We start from the raw sequence: 19,431 nt of genomic DNA on the forward strand, positions 1-19,431 counted from the left end.
CCTCAGGAGGCTAATGAAATTTGGCATGTTCATAAGGCTCTCGAATTTTCATGTATGCACTGTAGAAACCATCTTGATGCATCACAGCATGGTGTGGCAATTTCTCTTCACAGGACAGTGAGAAACTACAGAGTTGTGAGTACAGCCCAGTCCATCTCACGAACCAGCCTGCCATCCATTGACTCCAAGTATACTACCTGCTGCCTTGGAAAAGCACACAGACAGATCTTTGATTAGTCTGTGTGTCGGTCTGTGTGTCGGTCTGTGTGTCGGTCTGTGTGTCGGTCTGTGTGTCGGTCTGGTCGGTCTGTGTGTCGGTCTGTGTGTCGGTCTGTGTGTCGGTCTGTGTGTCGGTCTGTGTGGTCACCCTGATGCACTTTAATGATGTGCATGTAGAGCACATAGTACAACACTTCCCGTTGTACTTCTATATATGTGATAGTAGTAATAAATCAAAATCACTTATTCAAAGTGTGAGCATGTTGGTTTTGGGGTGGTTTGTGATGCCGAATGCTTGAATATTGGGCTACTACCCATAATATACACTGTGTACTACTCATGACAACGACTCCGACTGCAGTTCCTTTGTCCTTGCAGGGAGAAACTGGTGAAAGGGAGAGAATATGGAATTTCGCGCAAATGAGAAAATGATCAAACTGGAAATTCAGTCCTGATTTTCATCACTAATTCTACTTTCTTCCTGATTTTTATCTGCAGCTGCAATGAATCTGGCCAAATTGAAACTCTTCAGGCATTTTTATGTCATGGTGGGTATATGCGCACTGTTACTGTGTGAGGTGTAAATGTTTGTTTAACACGTGGCTTTTGTTTTTCTCCCCCCGGATCCCGCTTGGATCAGTGAGGAAGCTGCCTAAACATTGCCGTGCGTGACAGTAGTGTTCAAATCCCTCACGGGCAGACTTTGGTTTTATAAAAAGTGAAGGGTTAGGCCAAGAATTGCCACAAACGTCAATCCAGCCTTTTGGAAAGCAGGTTTTGTGGTGCATTTTGAGATTGCTACAAATGGTGAGGCTAACCACATCAGGGATGGAGTGATCTACCTTACCAGTGAGAGGTTATAGAGTTAGTCATTCAGCACTGAAATTAACCCTGCAGTCCAACTCGTCTATGCCGAACATAATTCCAAGCTAAACTAGTCCCAGCTGTCTGTTCCTGGCCTATTTCCCTCCAAACCTTTAGGAACAAGACTTTTCCCGTTTTGTGGATGCTGTTCCTAGTGAAGTGTATAAAATTCTAAAGAGGGCTTGACAGGGTAGGTACCAAGAGCCTCTGTTCCATCACGAGGGAGCCTGAAACTAGGAATCTTGCAGTTTCAGGATGGGGAGTTTACCATTTTGAGACAGTTGAAAAAATTCTCCATTCTTTGAATCTTCGAAATCTGTACTTTCTTGGGTTGTTCAAGTCTGAGATTTATGGATTCCTGGATTTTAAAGCTATCATGGGATTGTGGCGATAGTGCAGGTTAGGTGATGAGGTGGGCGATCAACTATGATCCAGTTCAGTGGTGGAGTAGGCTCGATTGGATTAAGTGGCCTAATGCTCCTATTTCCCATGGTCCCATGTATGTTTCATTAGAATGTATTCGAGTGAAATTGGCAGGTTTTGGACTGAGGAAATGTCAGGTTATGGAACTGGCAGAAAAGTGAAGATCAACCATAATTTTGTTCAGTATTGGAGCAGAGCCCATGTTCTCGACACCTTTTCCTATTTCTGTTATGGTTTCCGAAGTAAATGGAATGTAACATTGGAGGACAGAGACCTGCTATGTTTATTACAAACTTAAATTTTATAAAAATCAGAGAATCATATAGTGCAGAAGAGGCCCTTTTGGTCCATGGTGTCTGCACTGACAAAGTACCTTAAAATCTACACCAGTCCCACTTCCCAATATTTGGCCCATAGCCTTGAATGTTATGACATTTCCAGTGTTCACCAAGTACTTTTGAAAGGTGGTGAGGTTTCCCACCTCAACCACCCTCCCAGGCAGTGCATTCCAGATTCCCACAGCCCTCTGAGTGAAACAACATTCCTCAAAGCTTCCTGCCTTTTTCCCTTTAAGATTATACCTCCTCATTGGTGACCCTTTGACTAGGTTGAACAGCTCCTTCTTATCCACCCTGTACATGTTCTTCATAATCTTATACACCTCAGTCAGGTTCTCTCTTGACCTTCTCTGCTCTGAAGAAAGTAACGTGAGCTTATCCAGTTCCCTTTATATCTAAAATGCTGCATGCCAGGTAACATTCTGGTGAATCTCCTCTACACACATTCATCCTATATTGTTGTGACCAGAACTGCACATGCTACTGCAGCTGTGGCCGACCCATAGTTCTGTATAACTCTAACATAACCTCCCTATAATCTTGTAATCTATGCCATGACTGATGACAGTAAGTGTCCCATATACCTACTCATATATAACTACTCTACTAACTTGTCTTGCCACCATCAGGATCGTTAGACGAGTATCCTAAGATCCCTTTGTTACTCTGAATTTCCTGCCATTCATTGAGTACTTTCCTGTCTTGTTACTTTGAGTGAATCGTGTCTCACTTTTAAGAGTTAAATTCCATCTGCCATTGATCTGACTGATTCATTTATATCCTCCTGTAACCCAAGAGCTTTTTCATCCACTCAACCATCCAGACAAACTTCCACAAAATTACTCATCCAATCCTTCCGCCAATGTTTTCATCGAGATCATTTATATATAATCATCAAAAAGGGACCTTCCACTGATCCCTATACTATGCCACTGGACACTGGCTCCCAGTCACAGTTTTCTGCCACTATGCTAATTTTGGCTCCAACTTGCTAAGTTTTCCTGAATCCCATGTGCGTTTACCTTCTCCATCAGAGATGCCATATGAGATTTGTCAAAGGCTTTGCTGGAATCCATAAAATTCTTAAGCGGCCTTGGTAAGGCAGACAGAGTAGGTTTCCCTTCCCTGAGGAGCCTCGAGCTAGGGGAAATCACAGTCCCAGGGCAAGGAGTTGACAATTTTGGGATGAAGATAAAAATGTCTCTACTAATTGCTAATTTGTCTTTCCGCAGATTGTTTGTTATATATATTTCACCAGAATCATCGCTATTCTTCTTAAATTCACTGTCCCGTTTCAGTGGCAGTGGATGTACAACGTAAGTAAGGACCAATTATCTAACTGTTGTGATCAGCACAGATTTGTGGGTTTGTGATAAGCGAATTGTAACAGCAAAATGATGGGATGTGCCTGTTTAGTCTGACAGATGAAGGAAGATGGAGAAGGGCTTAAGCTAATGGAGATTGGAACAGCTAAAATCAAAAGTTCCGAATTTTGGCAACTATTGAAAAACAAGTTAATGCCATATGGATGTTTTCAGTATAGATCTGAAATGTAAGCGGTGCTTGTATTGTGTTATAAAATAATGGTGTACGTGGGAATTACTAGAAGGTTTAGATATTTTTGAACTTTTTGAATACTTCTGATTATTGAATAATGTACATAGAGCTGTGGTCACTTATTGGGGCTTTTTATTAAGGTAATCAACAATGTCTCTAATACAAAGGAAATACATTGGAAATTTGCATCAGAGAGAAAAGATGGTTAACAATAGCATGCAACTCCAGCGCCTTTTAACTTGGCAAAATATCCCAAAAGGAATGGATGAAACTGATGTTTAGAAGGTTTGAGAAGAATTGAATATTGAGTGTCCAAAAGATGGAGAAAGGAAACCGGTTCAGCAAGAGTAGCAAATCTGGGATCCAATTAGCTGAAGGGGTGTTGCCACGATTGCTGATAGAGATGTATGAAAAGCTAAAGTCAGGAACGGGTCTATGGTGTCATAGATTAGATTCCCTACAGTGCGGAAACAGGCCCTTCGGCCCAACCAGTCCACACTGACCTTCTGAACAGTAACCCACCCAGACCCATTTCCCTCTGTCTAATGCACCTAGGACTATGGGCAATTGGCCAATTCACCTAACGTGCACATCTTTGGACTGTAGGAGGAAACCGGAGCACCCGGAGGAAACCCACACAGCCACTGGGAGAATGTGCAAACTCCACACGGCTGTGAGGCAGCAGTGCTAACCACTGAGCCACCGTGCCGCCCAGAACTAAAGAGTTTGTTAGAAATGGCAGGAGAAAGCTTAGCAAGATTTGAAGAGGTTTTCATGGGTGACCTTGTATTTTAAATATAGAGTCCTGCAGCACAGAGACAGGCTCATTGACCCCAGTTGGTCCATGCTGACCAAAATGTCCGTCCATGCTCACCCCACTTCCCAGCACGTGGCCCATGTCCTTCTAATCCTCCCCTCTGTATTTGTCCAAATGCCTTTTAAATATTCAACCACTTCCACTGGTAGCTCATTCCAAATGTGTATCACCCTCTGTGTACAACAGTTGCCCCCTCAGGTTCCCTTTTATTCTTGCTCCTCGAACCTGAAACTGATGCCTTCTAGTCCTCGATTTCCCCAAACCTGGGATAAAGACTGAGTGCATTCACCCTATCCATGCCTCTCGTGATCTTATACACTTCTATAAGACGCCCCCACCCACGCCTCAGTATCCTACACTGTAAAGAAAAAATGTCCTAGCTTGTCCAACCTCTCCATTTAACTCCAGCCACTGAGTCCTGGCAACATCCCTGTAAATTACTTCTCGTAACAAGGTGACCAAAACTCAACACCATACTCCCAAGTGCGGCCTTACTAACATTCTGTCCAACTGCAACAGAACTTAGTGCCCTGACTGATGAAGGCCAGTGTGCCAAAAAACCTGTCTACCTGTGACTCCACTTTCAGAGAACTGTGAACCTGAACTCCAAGATCTTTGTTCCAATATACTCCAGGCTCTACCATTCACTATGAAACTCCCACCTTGACTTGACTTTCCAAAATACAAGACCTCACACTTATCTATATTAAACTCCCATTTGTCAGCCCACTTCCCCACCTGATCAAGGTCCTGCTGCAATTTCTGATAACCTTCCTCACTATCCATGATACTGCCTATTTTAGTGTCATCAGCAAACTTACTAATCATGTCTTGTACACTCTCATCCAAATCATTTGATATGGATAACAAACAGTAATGGGCCCAGCACCGATCCCTGAGGCACTTTACTAGTCACAGGCTTCCAGTCTGACAAGCATCCTTCCACTATTACCCTCTGCTTCTGAACATCAAGCCAGTTTTGTCTCCAATTTGCCAGCTCATCCTGGATTCTATGCGATCTAACTTTCAAGAGCAACCACATGGAACCTTATCAAAGGCCTTACTGAAGCGCAAATCTGAAATACGTTGAACCCAGAATATCACTTTAAAATTTGTGGGACTATAGCACTAGAAATTAAGCACATATGTGTCTGAGAAATGCATTTAAATCGGGTATTAGGAGCAACCCCTCTCTGTGCAAGGAATAAGCATTTTAATAAAATCTGTCAGATAGGGCAGTTGTTTGCGAGCATTGGGGTGTTGGAAAGACGAGCGTTTGTGGGGCAAATGTTCTTTTGCATTCCGCTTCAATGTTGGGAAAACACCGGTTTATTTATTGAAACACCTTGACAATTGGTTTGATTCCTAAATGCCCTACACTAAAAGCTAGGGATAGTTGGCAAACTGGTGTAAGTAGTTTCTGAAATAGCACCATTTCCCCAAAGTGAAATTAGTTCAAGTTTCTCTAATTCATTTCATTAGTGTAAATATCTTTTCTGAGCCACTGCAAGTGGGCGTCGTAATAGAGGGTCATTATTTTTCTTCCTTGCGTTAATGATTTTTTTGATATTTGACTGGAAATCTGGTTCAGTTTTATTAGTACAGCTGGAGATAGTTAATCATGAGGCATTCTCATTGGCGTGTTTAATCCCAATTTCATACCACAGAAAACCATGCTGAACACCATACACATTTTCTGTGCAGTAGCCATTTTATTGGAGAACATTAAATGTTTGAGTGCACCTGCCCATGTACCTTTTTTTTTAATTGAATAAAAAATCCCAGTTTTTCGTTTTGATAGTCTTCTGAAACAGTGCAGTCTGTGGACAATTGCTGTGCTCTTTTTTTCTAGTTTACTGCTATTGAACATGGAAGACAAATTCGATTCCCACCCGACATCTTGAATGTCTTCAATTTATTGTGCCAGTCAGAGATTTCAGCCAAATGTTACTGGTTACACAAGCAGGAGCTCTAACCTCATTTGTTTGGCATTTTATGTCCTGTCCTTTATTTTCTGACTTTGTTTTATTTTCAACATTCCAGTTTCTAGTAGAGGCGTCAACACTGGTGTTCTTTGTGCTGACTGGGTACAAGTTTCGGCCAGCCTCCAACAACCCCTACTTACAGCTCCCTCAGGATGAGGAGGATGTCACGATGGATGAAGTGTAAGTAACTGGACGCATTCTCAGTAACAACTGATCTAACATCGTTTGCTGCATCAGTAGCAACAGCTGGGCATTCCAGTGGACCCTTTCAGGAGGACAAAAGAATTAACATTTCTTTTTACACAAATAGCATATGGACAAATTCTTTATTTATTCTGTCATCGGATGTTGCTGTCAAAGTCAGCATTTATTATCTATCTCGAATTGCCCTTGAGAGAAGTGTCATGTTGTGCCAGTTTAGAGTGAACCACATTGTGACTCTGTCCTGTGTAGGTCAGAGCAGGTGAAGGATGGCAGATATTGGATGTTGGTGACCAAACCGATCAGATGGTAAACCTGTTCCCAACATAGTCAATGCTGCTTGGAAAGTTTCTTACAAACTCCTTTATTCTACTTACTACCTCATCCTACTAAATAGATGATGGGCAAGTAAAGGATAGCAGATTTCCTTCCCTGAGGGACAAGATGGTTTTTGCAACTATTGATAGTTTTGGTCACGTTATTGATCATAGACCAATACAGCGCAGAACGGGCCCTTTGGCCCTCAATGTTGCACCGACTCTGAGATTGGCTTTACATTCTAGATTTTATTAATTGAATTTAAGTAAATTCCATGCGCTGCCACAGTGAGATTTGAACCCATGTCCTCATAGCATTAGCCTGGGCTACTTGATTGCTACCTCAGTGACATTATCACTGTGACCATCTCTCCCAAACAAAAGCTGGCTGTCTTATGTATTAGTGTGATTCCTGTAATCAGTTTTAAATCAAGATACTCCAGTGACCCATGATGAGAACTGTTTCTTTTTCTCTCTACCTCCAGCACTTAGCCCACATTTTAACATCCCTTTAGATAAATGGTTAATCCGAACTGAAATTTAAGAAAACTAAGATTCTGGAGTGCACATCCTGAAAGGGTAGTGGAAGCAGATTCCAAACTGAAAGATATTGCTGAATTTGGGAAATGCTTAAAGGGGAAATATTTGCAGGGTGAGATAGAAAGAGCAGGGAGGTGAGCTGAAGTTGGATAACATTTTCAAAGATATATTACATTCCTGATTGAATAGCCTACTTAGAGTCAGAGTCATAGAGATGTACAGCACGGAAACAGACCCTTTGGACCAACTTGTCCATGCTGACTAGATATCCCAACCTGATTTAGTCCCATTTGCCAGCTCTTGGCCCACATCCCTCTAAAGTTGAAACTTTATTGCTGGAACAGCACAGCAGGTCAGGCAGCATCCAGGGAACAGGAGATTCGACGTTTCGGGCACAGGCCCTTCTTCAGGAATGAGCAGAGAGTGTTCAGCAGGAGAAGATAAAAGGTAGGGAGGAGGGACTTGGAGGAGGGGAGTTGGAAATGTGATAGGTGGAAAGAGGTCAAGGTGAGGGTGATAGGTCGGAGTAGGATGGAGCTCTTTCCACCTATCACATTTCCAACGCCCCTCCTCCAAGTCCCTCCTCCCTACCTTTTATCTTCTCCTGCTGAACACTCTCTGCTCATTCCTGAAGAAGGGCCTGTGCCCGAAACGTCGAATCTCCTGTTCCCTGGATGCTGCCTGACCTGCTGTGCTGTTCCAGCAATAAAGTTTCAACTTTGATCTCCAGCATCTGCAGACCTCACTTTCCACATCCCTCTAAACACTTGCTATTCATATATCCATACAGATGCCTTTTAAATTTTACAATTGTACCAGCCTCCACCACTTCCTCTGGCAGCACATTCCATACACGCACCACCCTCTGCATGGAAAAAGTTGCCTCGAGGTCCCTTTTATATCTTTTCCCCTCTCGCCCTAAACCTATACCCTCAAGTTCTGGATGCCCCCAACCCAGGGAAAAGATTTTGTCTATTTTACCCTATCCATGCCCCTCATGATTTTATAAACCTCTATAAGGTCACCCCTCAGCCTCCGATGCTCCAGGGAAAATAACTCCAGCCTCATCAGCCTCTCCCTATAGCTCAAATCCTCCAACCCTGGCAACATCCTTAAATCTTATCTGAATGTTTTCAAGTTTCACAACATCCTTCCGATAGGAAGAAGACCAGAATTACACGCAATATTCAAAAATGGCCTAACCAACATCTTGAACATCCACCACATGACCTCCCAACTCCTATACTCAATGCTCTGACCAATAAAGGAAAGCATACCAAAGGCTGCCTTCACTATCCTGTCTACCTGTGACACTACTTCCAAGGCGCTATGAACCTGTACTCCAAAGTCTTTGTTCAGCGACACTCCCTAGGACCTTACCATTAAATGTATAAATCCTGCTAAGATTTGCTTTCCCAAAATGCAGCACCTTGCATTTATTTGAATTAAATTCCATCTGCCACTCCTCAGCGCATTGGCCCATGTGATCAAGATCCTGTTGTAATCTGAGGTAATCTTCTTCATTGTTCACTACACCGCCAATTTTGGTGTCATCTGCAAACTTGCTTACTATACTTCCTATGTTCACATCCAAATCATTTATATAAATGACCAAAAGTAGAGGACCCAGCACCGATCCTTGTGGCATTTCACTGGGCCTCCAGTCTGAAAAACAACCCTCCACTACTACCCTCTGTCTTCTACCTTTGGATACAGGGAGAACTAGTCAAAATGACTAGTTCTCCCTGTATTCCATGAGATCTAACCAGTCTCCCATGGGGAACCTTGTCGAATGCCTTACTGAAGTCCATATAGATCACATCTACAGCTCTGCCCTTATCAATCCTCTGTTACTTTTTCAAAAAACTCAATCCAATTCATGAGACATGATTTCCCACGCACAAAGCCATGTTGACTATCCTGAACCAGTCCTTGCCTTTTCAAATACATGTACATCCTGTCCCTCAGGATTCCCTACAACAACTTGCCCACCACTAATGTCAGGCTCACTGGTCTATAGTTCCCTAGCTTGTCCTTACCACCTTTCTTAAATAATGGTATCACGTTAGCCAACCTCCAGTCTTCTGGCACCTCAACTGTAACTATCGATGATACAAATATCTTAGCAAGGGGCCAAGCAATCACTTTCCTAGCTTCCCACAGAGCTCTAGGGTACACCTGATCAGATCCTGGGGATTTATCCACCTTTATGCGTTTTAAGACATCCAGCACTTCCTCCTCTGTAATATGGACATTTTTCAAGATGTCACCATCTATTTCCCCACATTCTATATCTTCCATGTCCTTCTCCACAGTAAACACAGTAAACCAATGCAAGATATTCATTTAGTATCTCCTCTTTCTTCCCCCCCGATCTCCTGCGGCTCCACACAAAGTCTGCCTTCCTGATCTTTGAGCGGACATATTCACTCCCTAGTTACCCTTTTATCATTAATGTATTTGTAAAAACCCTTTGGATTCTCCTTAACTCTATTTGCCAAAGCTATCTCTTGTCCCCTTTTTGCCCTCCTGATTTCCCTCTTAAGTACACTCCTACTGCCTTTATACTCTTCTAAGGATTCACTCGACCTATCCTGTCTATACCTGACATTCCTTCTTTTTCTTAACCAAACCTTCAATTTCTCCAGTCATCCAGCGTTCCCTACACCTACCAGCCTTTCCTTTCACCCTCACAGGAATGTACTGTCTCTGGACTCTCGTTATCTCATTTGTGAAGGCTTTCCATTTCCTTTACCTGTGAACATCTGCACCCAATTAGCTTTTGAAAGTTCTAGGAGAAAGTGAGGACTGCAGATGCTGGAGACCAGAGCTGAAAAATGTGGTGCTAGAAAAACATAGACCAGGCAGCATCCGAGGAGCAGGAGAATCGACGTTTCGGGCATAAGCCATTCTTCCGGGCTTGTGCCCGAAACGTCGATTCTCCTGCTCCTTGGATGCTGCCTGGCCTGCTGTGTTTTTCCAGCGCCACATTTTTCAACTTTTGAAAGTTCTAGCCTAATACTATTAAAATTAACCTTCCTCCAATTTGGAACTTCAACTTTTAGATCTGGTCTCTCCTTTTTCATCACTATTTTAAAAACGAATAGAATTAAGGTCGCTGGCCCCAAAGTGCTCCCTCACTGACACCTCCGTCACCTGCCCTGCCTTATTTCCCAAGAGTAGGTCAAGTTTTTGTATCTTCTCTAGTAGGTACATCCACACAGACTCAAAGTTTCTTGTGCACTCTGAACAAATTCCTCTCCATCTAAACCCTTAACAGTATGGCAGACCTAGTCTATGTTTGGAAAGTTAAAATCCCTTGCCATAACCACCCTATTATCCTTACAGATAACTGATCTCCTTACAAATTTGTTTCTCAATTTCCCTCTGACTTTTAGGAGGGGGGGGGATCTTTAATACAATCCCAATAAGGTGATCATCCCTTTCTTATTTCTCTGTTCCACCCAAATAACTTCCTTGGATATATTTCCAGGAATATCCTCCCTAAGCACAGCTGTAATGCTATCCCTTATCAAAAATGCCACTTCCCCTCCTCTTTTGCCTCCCTTTCTATCCTTCCTGTAGCATTTGTATCCTGGAACATTAAGCTGCCAGTCCTGTCCATCCCTGAGCCATGTTTCTGTAATTGCTATGATATCCCAGTCCCATGTTCCTAACCATGCCTTAAGTTCATCTGTCATCCCTTTTGCAATGAAATAAATGTAGTTTAATTTATCGGCCCTACCTTGTTCTCTGCTTTGTTCCTGCTTGCCCTGGATGTTTGTCTAGCTTCTTTTCTCAACTGTTCCAGTCTCAGATTGATCTTTCCTCTGTACCTCCCTGGGTCCCAACTCTCCCCTCCTTACTAGTTTAAATCCTCCTGAGCAGCTCTAACAAATCTTCCTGCCAGTATATTAGCCCCCTTCCAATTCAGATGCAATCCATCCTTCTACCCCAGAAGAGATTTCAATGTTTCAAAAATGTGAATACTTTTCCCATACACAAGCTGTTCAGCCACACATTCATCTGCTCCAATCTTCTATTCTACCCTGACCAGCTCATAGTACCAGGTATAATCCAGATTATACTCCCCTTGAGGACCTCCTTTTAAAATTCCTGCCTAACTTTCAATGTTCTCCCTTCAGAATCTCATCTTTTCCCTTCCTATGTCATTGGTATCAATGTGTACAATGACCTCCTGCTGACCCATCTCCCCTTTGAGAACATCCTGCATCCTCTTTGAGACGTCCTTGATCATGGCACCAGGGAAGCAACACACCATTCTGCTTTTTCGCTGCTGGACACAGAAGCGTCTGTCTGTACCTTGGAGTAGAGTCCCCTATCACAATTGATCACTTGGAACCTGATGTACCCCTCATTACATTAGAGCCAGTCTTGATACCAGAAACCTGGCTGTTCATGGTACATTCCCCTGAGAGTCCATCACGCCCTACATTTTTCAAAACAGCATACACGTTTCAAATGGGGATAGCCACAGAAGACTCCTATACCCTCCTATCTTTCTTGGAGTTAACCCATCTACCTGACTGTATCTGCGGCTGCTTTCCCTTCCTATAACTGCCATTCATCACACCTCCTAGCTCTTGTAAATTCCTCATTGTCTCTGTCTCTACCTGTCGCTCCAACCGATCCATCTGATCTGATAGGATTTGCAACCAATGACATTTATTAGATATAATACTCAATAACCTTTAAACTCTCCCGAAACTCCCACATCCGACAAGAGTATATCACTCTACTAAAAGCCATTTTGCTCCTTCCGACCTACAGACCCAGAAAATAGCACCATCTTATTGCTCTACAACACACTGCTCCAGGATCAGGAGACAGATCCCAATAAAAACATAAAATCAAGAAACACCCCACTCTACTCACTATTGTAGATTTACAGCAAGGCTATACTTAAAACTATTTACTTATGTTTCTGTGTTGTGGCACCTCCCAAACAGGTTCTTCCAAGATCAGTTGTTGATCTCGCTGTTTACGTTTTCTAGACACAGTCCAATGTCCAGCGATACATGAATTCAAATAGCAAAGGCAGTAACTGCGCAGATTCACTGCTGTGCTCAATTAGCGTATAGGTTTTTTTATCTCTCTCTCCCTTACAGACCATGTGCTTGCCGCCTTTGTCTATCTTTCTCCCTTTTAAAAGTGCTGTTGTTTTGACTTTTTTGAATTTCAAAGTTCTGAAACAATTGCAACAGCATATAAAACAATAATTGCTGCTTCTGGAATTCAAGGAAAGCTCCTCCAGCATTTAAAATACTTCAGAAAAGGAGCAGCCTTTCACAGCCAAAAACTTTTCCTGTCCTCCATCTTGGATCACCCAGAATCTTTCTTGGCAATGTGATTGTAAGGCACTCTCCCTGATTTTCAAATGTGTACACAATGTCAAGTTATTGAAAGGATGTATGAGTCATAATAATTTGCATAGAGATATATATATTTTTAATAGAATCCCTATGGTGTGGAAACAGGCCCTTCGGCCCAACAAGTCCACACTGACCCTCTGAAGAAGAACCCACACAGACCCATTCCCCGACTCAACACTGAACCCCTGACTAATGCACACATCCCTGAACATGATCAGGTGATTTAGCATGTCCAATTCACCTAACCTGCACATCTTTGGACTGTGGGAGGAAACTGGAACACCTGGAGGAAACCCACGCAGACATGGGGAAAACATGCAAACTCAACACAGTCGTCCAAGAATGGAATCAAACTCTGGTCCCTGGCTCTGTGAGGCAGCAGCACTAACCTCTGAGCCACTGTGCAGCCCTTGAACTTTGCTCATGCCTTGTATCCACTTCAAATTTAATCTTGCTTTACAACATGCTAAAAGTTGTTTTTGTCATGTAGTACAGAATTGAATTTTGCTGAAAAAAGACACACATTTTGAAGCTTTTTGTCTTGGACTAGTCAGGACGTTTGCAACAAACATCAAAGTAACAAGGAGCAGCATTTTTCATTCTTGTAAGAGGATGCTGACTGGTTGGCAAATGGACTGTTACATCAGTAGATGATAACTGGCAGTTAACTGTCAAACCTTGTTTAAATTTTAACCAGGCATGTTGACTTATGATCGGTCGGGTCATTTCTCTAAGGAATGAGCGAGAGAATTGCTGTTGCCTATTTTGTCCAATTGAGATTGGTGCTATGCGTGTACATGTTCTCTGTCTGCCTAGAGCAGGCCTCTTATTATGTCACACTGCCTGACTGACGATCATAACTGTTACACTGACAGCCAATCTAACGTGCTCATGTGTATTCAGCAAATGTTATCCATTTGCCAAATCCTACCTAATATCGGGCAGTGTGGTTAGAGTTTTCTAAGCACAACCTGTTTGGATATTGGAAAAGTAGCTTGCCTGTACAAGCAGCCAGTCTTTGGGATGTACCTGGCTTGACATGAGATGTGAAATACAAGAGCCCATTACGCATTTGTGATAGGCAGTACGTCTTTTTGGCGTGGTGGTGAATGCCACTTAGTCATGAGCTGTATAGCACAGAACCCAACCTTTCGATCCAACTCTTCCATGCTGACCAGATATCCTAAATTAATCTAGTCCCATTTGTGAGCATTTGGCCCATTTCCCTCTAAACTCTTATTCACATGCCCATCCAGATGCCTTTGAAATGTTATAATTGTACAGCCTCCACTACTTCATCTGGCAGCTCATTCCATACACACACCACCCTCTGCAAGAAAAGTTGCCCCTTGGGTCCCTTTTTAAATCTTTCCCCTCTTGCCCTAAACGTATACCCTCTAGTTTTGAACTTGCTACCCAGTGGAAAATACCTTGACTATTCACCCTATCCATGACCCTGATGATTTTATAAACTTCTCTAAGATCATCCCTTCACCTCCAGGGAAAACAGTCCCAGTCTATTTAGCCTGTCCTAACCCTGGCAACATCCTAAATCTTTTCTGAACCCTTTCAAGTTTCACAACATCCTTCCTAAAGCAGGGAGACCAGAATTGAATGCAGTATACCAAATGTTGTGTTGCTACCATGGAGTAGCAACATGAAACTGCTAGCTTCCCATGTTGCACGCCCTCCTGTCGAGTAATAATATCATTCCCCTTTACATTGGCATTCTTACTGAGGTCCTGATAAATTAATCTGTATTTTACAAAACTTAATTGGGTGTATGCATGTATTATATTAAACAAATGAGCATCAGTGAAAACTACAGAGTTGTAGAAAACGCTATTTTAAAATGATTACTGAACACTTTGTTTTTGCCTGTGGTTTTTCTGAAGGATAAGGGTAGTCCAAAACTAGTGAATTCTACTCCATGTATCCAAGTTCCATCTTAAAAAGATGGGTACAGCAAATTTGATCATCTTCTGCTTAAAATGCAAAAGTCACTACGCTTGTTGCTTCAGTGATTTATATGAACTCCCTGCTACTGCCTCTGTGGCTGCCTTGACCAATACTTGCATAAACTCTGTCAACAGAGAGAGCACTCCAGCTCAATCCCTGAACTGACCTGGGTATACCCAGCCTGAAGGAACACACACAGCTTGGAGTGTGCCACACCAAACAACAAATACCACAGCTGAAAGAGGGGGGTTCCCATTGGTGTGAATGATGCCAGCTGTGGGTCCACATTGCCTCTTGGTAGTCCCAGTACAGTATCTGATTATGACATATACCCACAGAGACTCCCAGGAGGTAAATTGGTGGTGGGGTGGTGGGGGTGCCAGACGCTGCAACATTGGTCAGTATCATCCCTTCTGCATTACTATCAAACTAAACCGAAAATATCTTCAGGTATTTCCTAGCTTCTATCAATTCTGTTTTAATTGAATTTGAGTGGTTTTGAAAATTGCTTTTATCAGTCACAGTCCTTTGTGACTGTCACCATCACGCACTATCTCTCCATGTCTCTCTGCAGCAGGCTTTAACACCATTGATGGTGCCGTTCTCTTCCGTTCCCCTGAACTCTGTGGGATCTCCTTAGCATGGTCTTAAGTTGCAGTTTGCCATGAGTTCTCTTCCGACACCATTGTCACCAGCAGCCCAAAGATCTATCCTTTGTCTCCTACTGTTTACATGCTGCCCATCATCTGGAGGCGTGGTGTTGGTCCATGCGCAGACTCTACTTTGCGACCTTTCCTTTCAGTGCTGCCTCGTATTATCGGAGTGACTTTGTGTTTTTAAACAGCTGCAGGTAGCTATATATTTATACTGCTTTGAAAATAAAAGTATGGTGTTTAAAAACAATATGTCAACGTTAATCTGCAAACCATGCTTAAGCCTTTCTAGTGGTAGGTCAACAAACTGGTTGGATGGTGTGTTCACTCATTGATATGTGCTTTCTTGAAGAGTGACTGAGTCGGGTTTGCTGGCAAGTGTGACCAGAGTGAAGAAAAGCAACTTTGAAAGGGAGCAAATCCGGGATTCCTCAGTATGAACATGTGCAATTTAGGATTGAATGTTACCAAGGAAAAGAGGCCCACTCTGATCTCCACACGGACATTGGGAGAAGGAACTAACGCAGGAATTCCAAACAGATCAGATGGATTGGCAAGCAAGTGGAAATTCCTGTTATAAAACTGTTAAGCAAAGTAATGTGACTGACTGATCTGTATATATGTCATACAAAAAGGTATATCTTTATATAATGTAGCAAACTGGAGTATATCTGCCTGAATCTTGAAAACCAAATTCCTGGTTTTGGTGGAAAGCAGCTTTGACTCTGATTAGGCAGATTCTTGGGGAACTAATTTTCCCTTTAAATTGTGGTTTGCTTTCCCATGCGACTGTCCTCCTGCTCGAATTACCTTGTAAATATGAACTGCTTGTGTGCCCACTCTACCTACAGTCAGTTTGCAGATACGCACAATATGCAGTGGTATAATCTTCCCCCGTGGCCTGTCCAGTCAGTCCTGTCCCCTTTTTCCAAGAGCAGATAATGTTACCAAGCTCTCTCGACTGGTTCAGAAGAACTGTGAACTGTGGCTTGCTGGTCTCCCAACCCAAATCTGCGGGCACGATTCCTGTGTGGAGAGCCCATGTTCTACTGAAACACAGCATTGCCTCATGTGAGAGTGCACATGATTTGTGACAACTCTCTATGGCTGGGAGTAGGGAAAACAAGCCAGAACACAGCAACCATTTTCCCTATTACTCTATTTTTTTGGTATTTTTCATAAAATGTAATTCCTTTTTTTTGGGGGTGGCGGCAAAGAGATGGAGTGGTGTCTGTGCAAGAATTTCGACTTTCCAATGCGTTTGCTGGAGAAGGTATGCAAATCAGTTGGGTCGCTGCAATGGAGTAGAACCTTGTTTTTTTTTGTGAAATGCAGAAGATTTTGGTTTGGCAGTGACATTTTGCTGAGCCCTTGGATTGGTACGAACTCTGCTTCATTCCCAATTTTCCAGAGCGTGGTTTAAAGGTGGCCAGTTTTGTAGTGTGTTTACTTTTTCGATAATTTCAGTGCTGTATCGTGGAGAACTCCTGATTTGGGTTTCCTGTTTTAAAAGGGTTTGAGCCAACTTGATGAGGAAATAATAATAATTTGTATAAAAATTGATCTTTATAAAGAAATTGTGGGTATAGAGAGTTGTATAATTTTCTTACAAGCCTATGTACGATATATATTTAAAAAAGAGCTTTTATGCTTTTGAATTTGCATTCCCAGTGCTCAAATTATGGCACTCTTGAAGAATTCTTCAAATCAGCTATTTCATTTTGGTACTTTCTTTCTCTAGTTTCATTTTCTGTCTCTCCTCATTCTGCCTGTCTTTGTTTGAATGACACTGTCTCCCTCTCGAGCATTAGAAAAAATAGACAATTCAAGACCAGTTTTCCCCCTCTGTCTCCGTCTCCCCCTCTGTCTCCCCCTCTGTCTCCCCCTCTGTCTCCCCCTCTGTCTCCCCCTGCCTCTGCCTCCGCCTCTGCCTCCGCCTCTGCCTCCGCCTCTGCCTCCGCCTCTGCCTCCGCCTCCCCCTCTGTCTCCCCCTCTCTTGTGTTCTATGGTTAATTGTTGGGCTCCTATCCCACAGGCTGAGCTGTCAGAGTGGTCAGTCTTGTCCAAAACAAGAGAATGACTGAGCAGCTTGTCTGACTGTGGGATGGAGAGTGTTGAAGAGAGGTCATCGCCATCAAACTAGATCCTGTTCTCAACAAAATAACATCCCATGAGTGCCTTTTCCAGCAGTTTGGCTTAATGGTTACTTGCTGGCTAGGATCGTTATTGTCTATGGCTAGCATTGTTACACCTGTCTCATACCCATATGGAACAGTGATGACCTCGTGGTGCAATTTGCTTTATATAACAGCCAGTGCAGAATTGTAGAGACAATGTCAAAGCAATAATCAGTGCTGTGGTTATCTGCAGTTTCTAATCCGACATGCTTGTACATATTTGCTGTTGATCTTGGAAAATAATTATTCTTTTCGAAGCCCAAAATTGAAACACCAGCTGTATATTTATTTCCTTTTTTATAAATAAGTTCATGCTTTAAAATGGTTCACTGTTGCTGCAACCAGTTTTTATTTTTAAGCAAGATTAAACTCTGCTCTAAATCACCAGATTAAGACCCTGTGTCGTTGCTGCAACACTGGAAATTTCCAGAAGTCTGGAGTGAAGAAATGCATTTAAAGTTGTATCATGTTCCTTCATGAGCCAGGGCAAGACTTTACTTTATGGATTGGCTTATAGTTTCAGAGACCTGATTCATTCAATCCGTTGTATCCTATGGAAAGAAGTGATGTCCACTTTTGTGTAACGGCAAGTGGATTCAGAGTCCTGGGATCACTTCTGATCAAGTTGGAAAATCTACCCTCCCCCTGTCTGCCCAAATATACCTAAACAATAGGCTTCACTTTCAGAGACACCTGTACCTGGCTTTCCATAGCATCATACAGCATAGATACAGGCCCATCGTATCTATGCTGACCAGCAAACACTCAACTACACCAATCCATAGCTTGTTATACTGTGGCGTTTTAAGTACTGGTCTAGAAGTTGCTTAATTGTTTTTTAATATTTAATAAATTTATTTAATTTCAAAACCTGCACACCAGTTTATTTTCTAGACTCTCTCCAGTTTTGAAACGTAAAATTTTGTGTGATCTTACTTTTAAAAACACAAATTTTGATGTGGCAGTGGAATTTCTTTGTGTTAAGCATCCTGCTTCTGTAATTTAATCCTCTTTACCCCTGAAAATAAATCTTAAGGTTACAAATTACCAACTTTTTTAAACTTTGGCTGTGTGAATTGATTTTTACATATCTCATTATTAAAGAGCAATTCTTTCAGAGCAATTCTTTCTGATCCATTGTCTCCTTCAAGTAGCCACAAATGTACTTTTTTTTTAGTTGTCTTTTTAACATTGTCTGAATGTCACTGCCCTAACCTTTTCTCACAGGAAAGATACGGTAACTGATTACTAGAGCTGCATCAAACAGCAGTTCAGAAGTGATGTATAGAAACATAGGAGCTGGAGGAGGCCATTGGCCTTTTTGAGCCTGCTCCACTATTCATCACAATCATTGTCTGATTGTCCAACCCAATAGCCAAGTCCTGCTTTCTCCCCATAACCTTAGGTCCCATTCGCCCCAAGTGCTATAACTAGCCACCTCTTGAATACATTCAGTTTTTTGGCACCAGTGACTTCCTGTGGTAATGGATTCCGCAGGCTTGCCACTGTTTGGGTCAAGAAATGTCTCCTTATCTCCGTCCTAAATGGTCCACCCCAAATCCTCAGTGTGACCCCTGGTTCTGGACGCACCCACCATCGGGAACATCCTCACTGCATCTACCCCACCTAGCCCTGTCCGAATTCTATAAGTCTCTGAGATCTCCCCTCTTCGTCTGAATTCCAGCAGCAACCATCTTAACCTCTTCAATCTCTCTTCATACGTCAGTCTCACCATTCCCGGAATTGGCCCGGTATGTGTAATCCCAGACCCGGTAAGTGCCATAGGGGTTCTTTCTCAAATAAGCCAGTTGGATTTTAATGATCAACAGCAAAGAGGCTACTCTCCTGTTCCTCTGTCTACCTCAGACAAGGTCTGACAGGCTTCTTACCCAGTCTGTAAAAGCCACATTCTGGAGCCCTGATGAACTATGGACATGTCTCTACTAAACAGATGCTGGAAACACTGGAGCATTAGTATCTGTGAGAAT

General features: G+C 42.6%; 1 protein-coding gene across 1 annotated transcript in view; it reads left to right on the top strand.

Annotated features, from left to right (window-relative positions):
- LOC122552257 (protein GPR108-like) overlaps positions 1-17,032 on the top strand; it is a 49,482-nt gene extending 32,450 nt beyond the window's left edge. The window contains exons 15-18 of the mRNA XM_043694945.1: positions 718-767; positions 3,077-3,160; positions 6,262-6,383; positions 15,619-17,032. Coding sequence (XP_043550880.1) covers positions 718-767; positions 3,077-3,160; positions 6,262-6,383; positions 15,619-15,706 — 344 coding nt within the window. The 3' untranslated portion in view covers positions 15,707-17,032. The remainder of the gene's footprint in view (positions 1-717; positions 768-3,076; positions 3,161-6,261; positions 6,384-15,618) is intronic.
- The last annotated feature ends 2,399 nt before the right edge of the window (positions 17,033-19,431 follow it).

This window comes from Chiloscyllium plagiosum, chromosome 8, assembly GCF_004010195.1.
Source record: "Chiloscyllium plagiosum isolate BGI_BamShark_2017 chromosome 8, ASM401019v2, whole genome shotgun sequence".
Lineage (NCBI taxonomy): Eukaryota > Metazoa > Chordata > Chondrichthyes > Orectolobiformes > Hemiscylliidae > Chiloscyllium > Chiloscyllium plagiosum.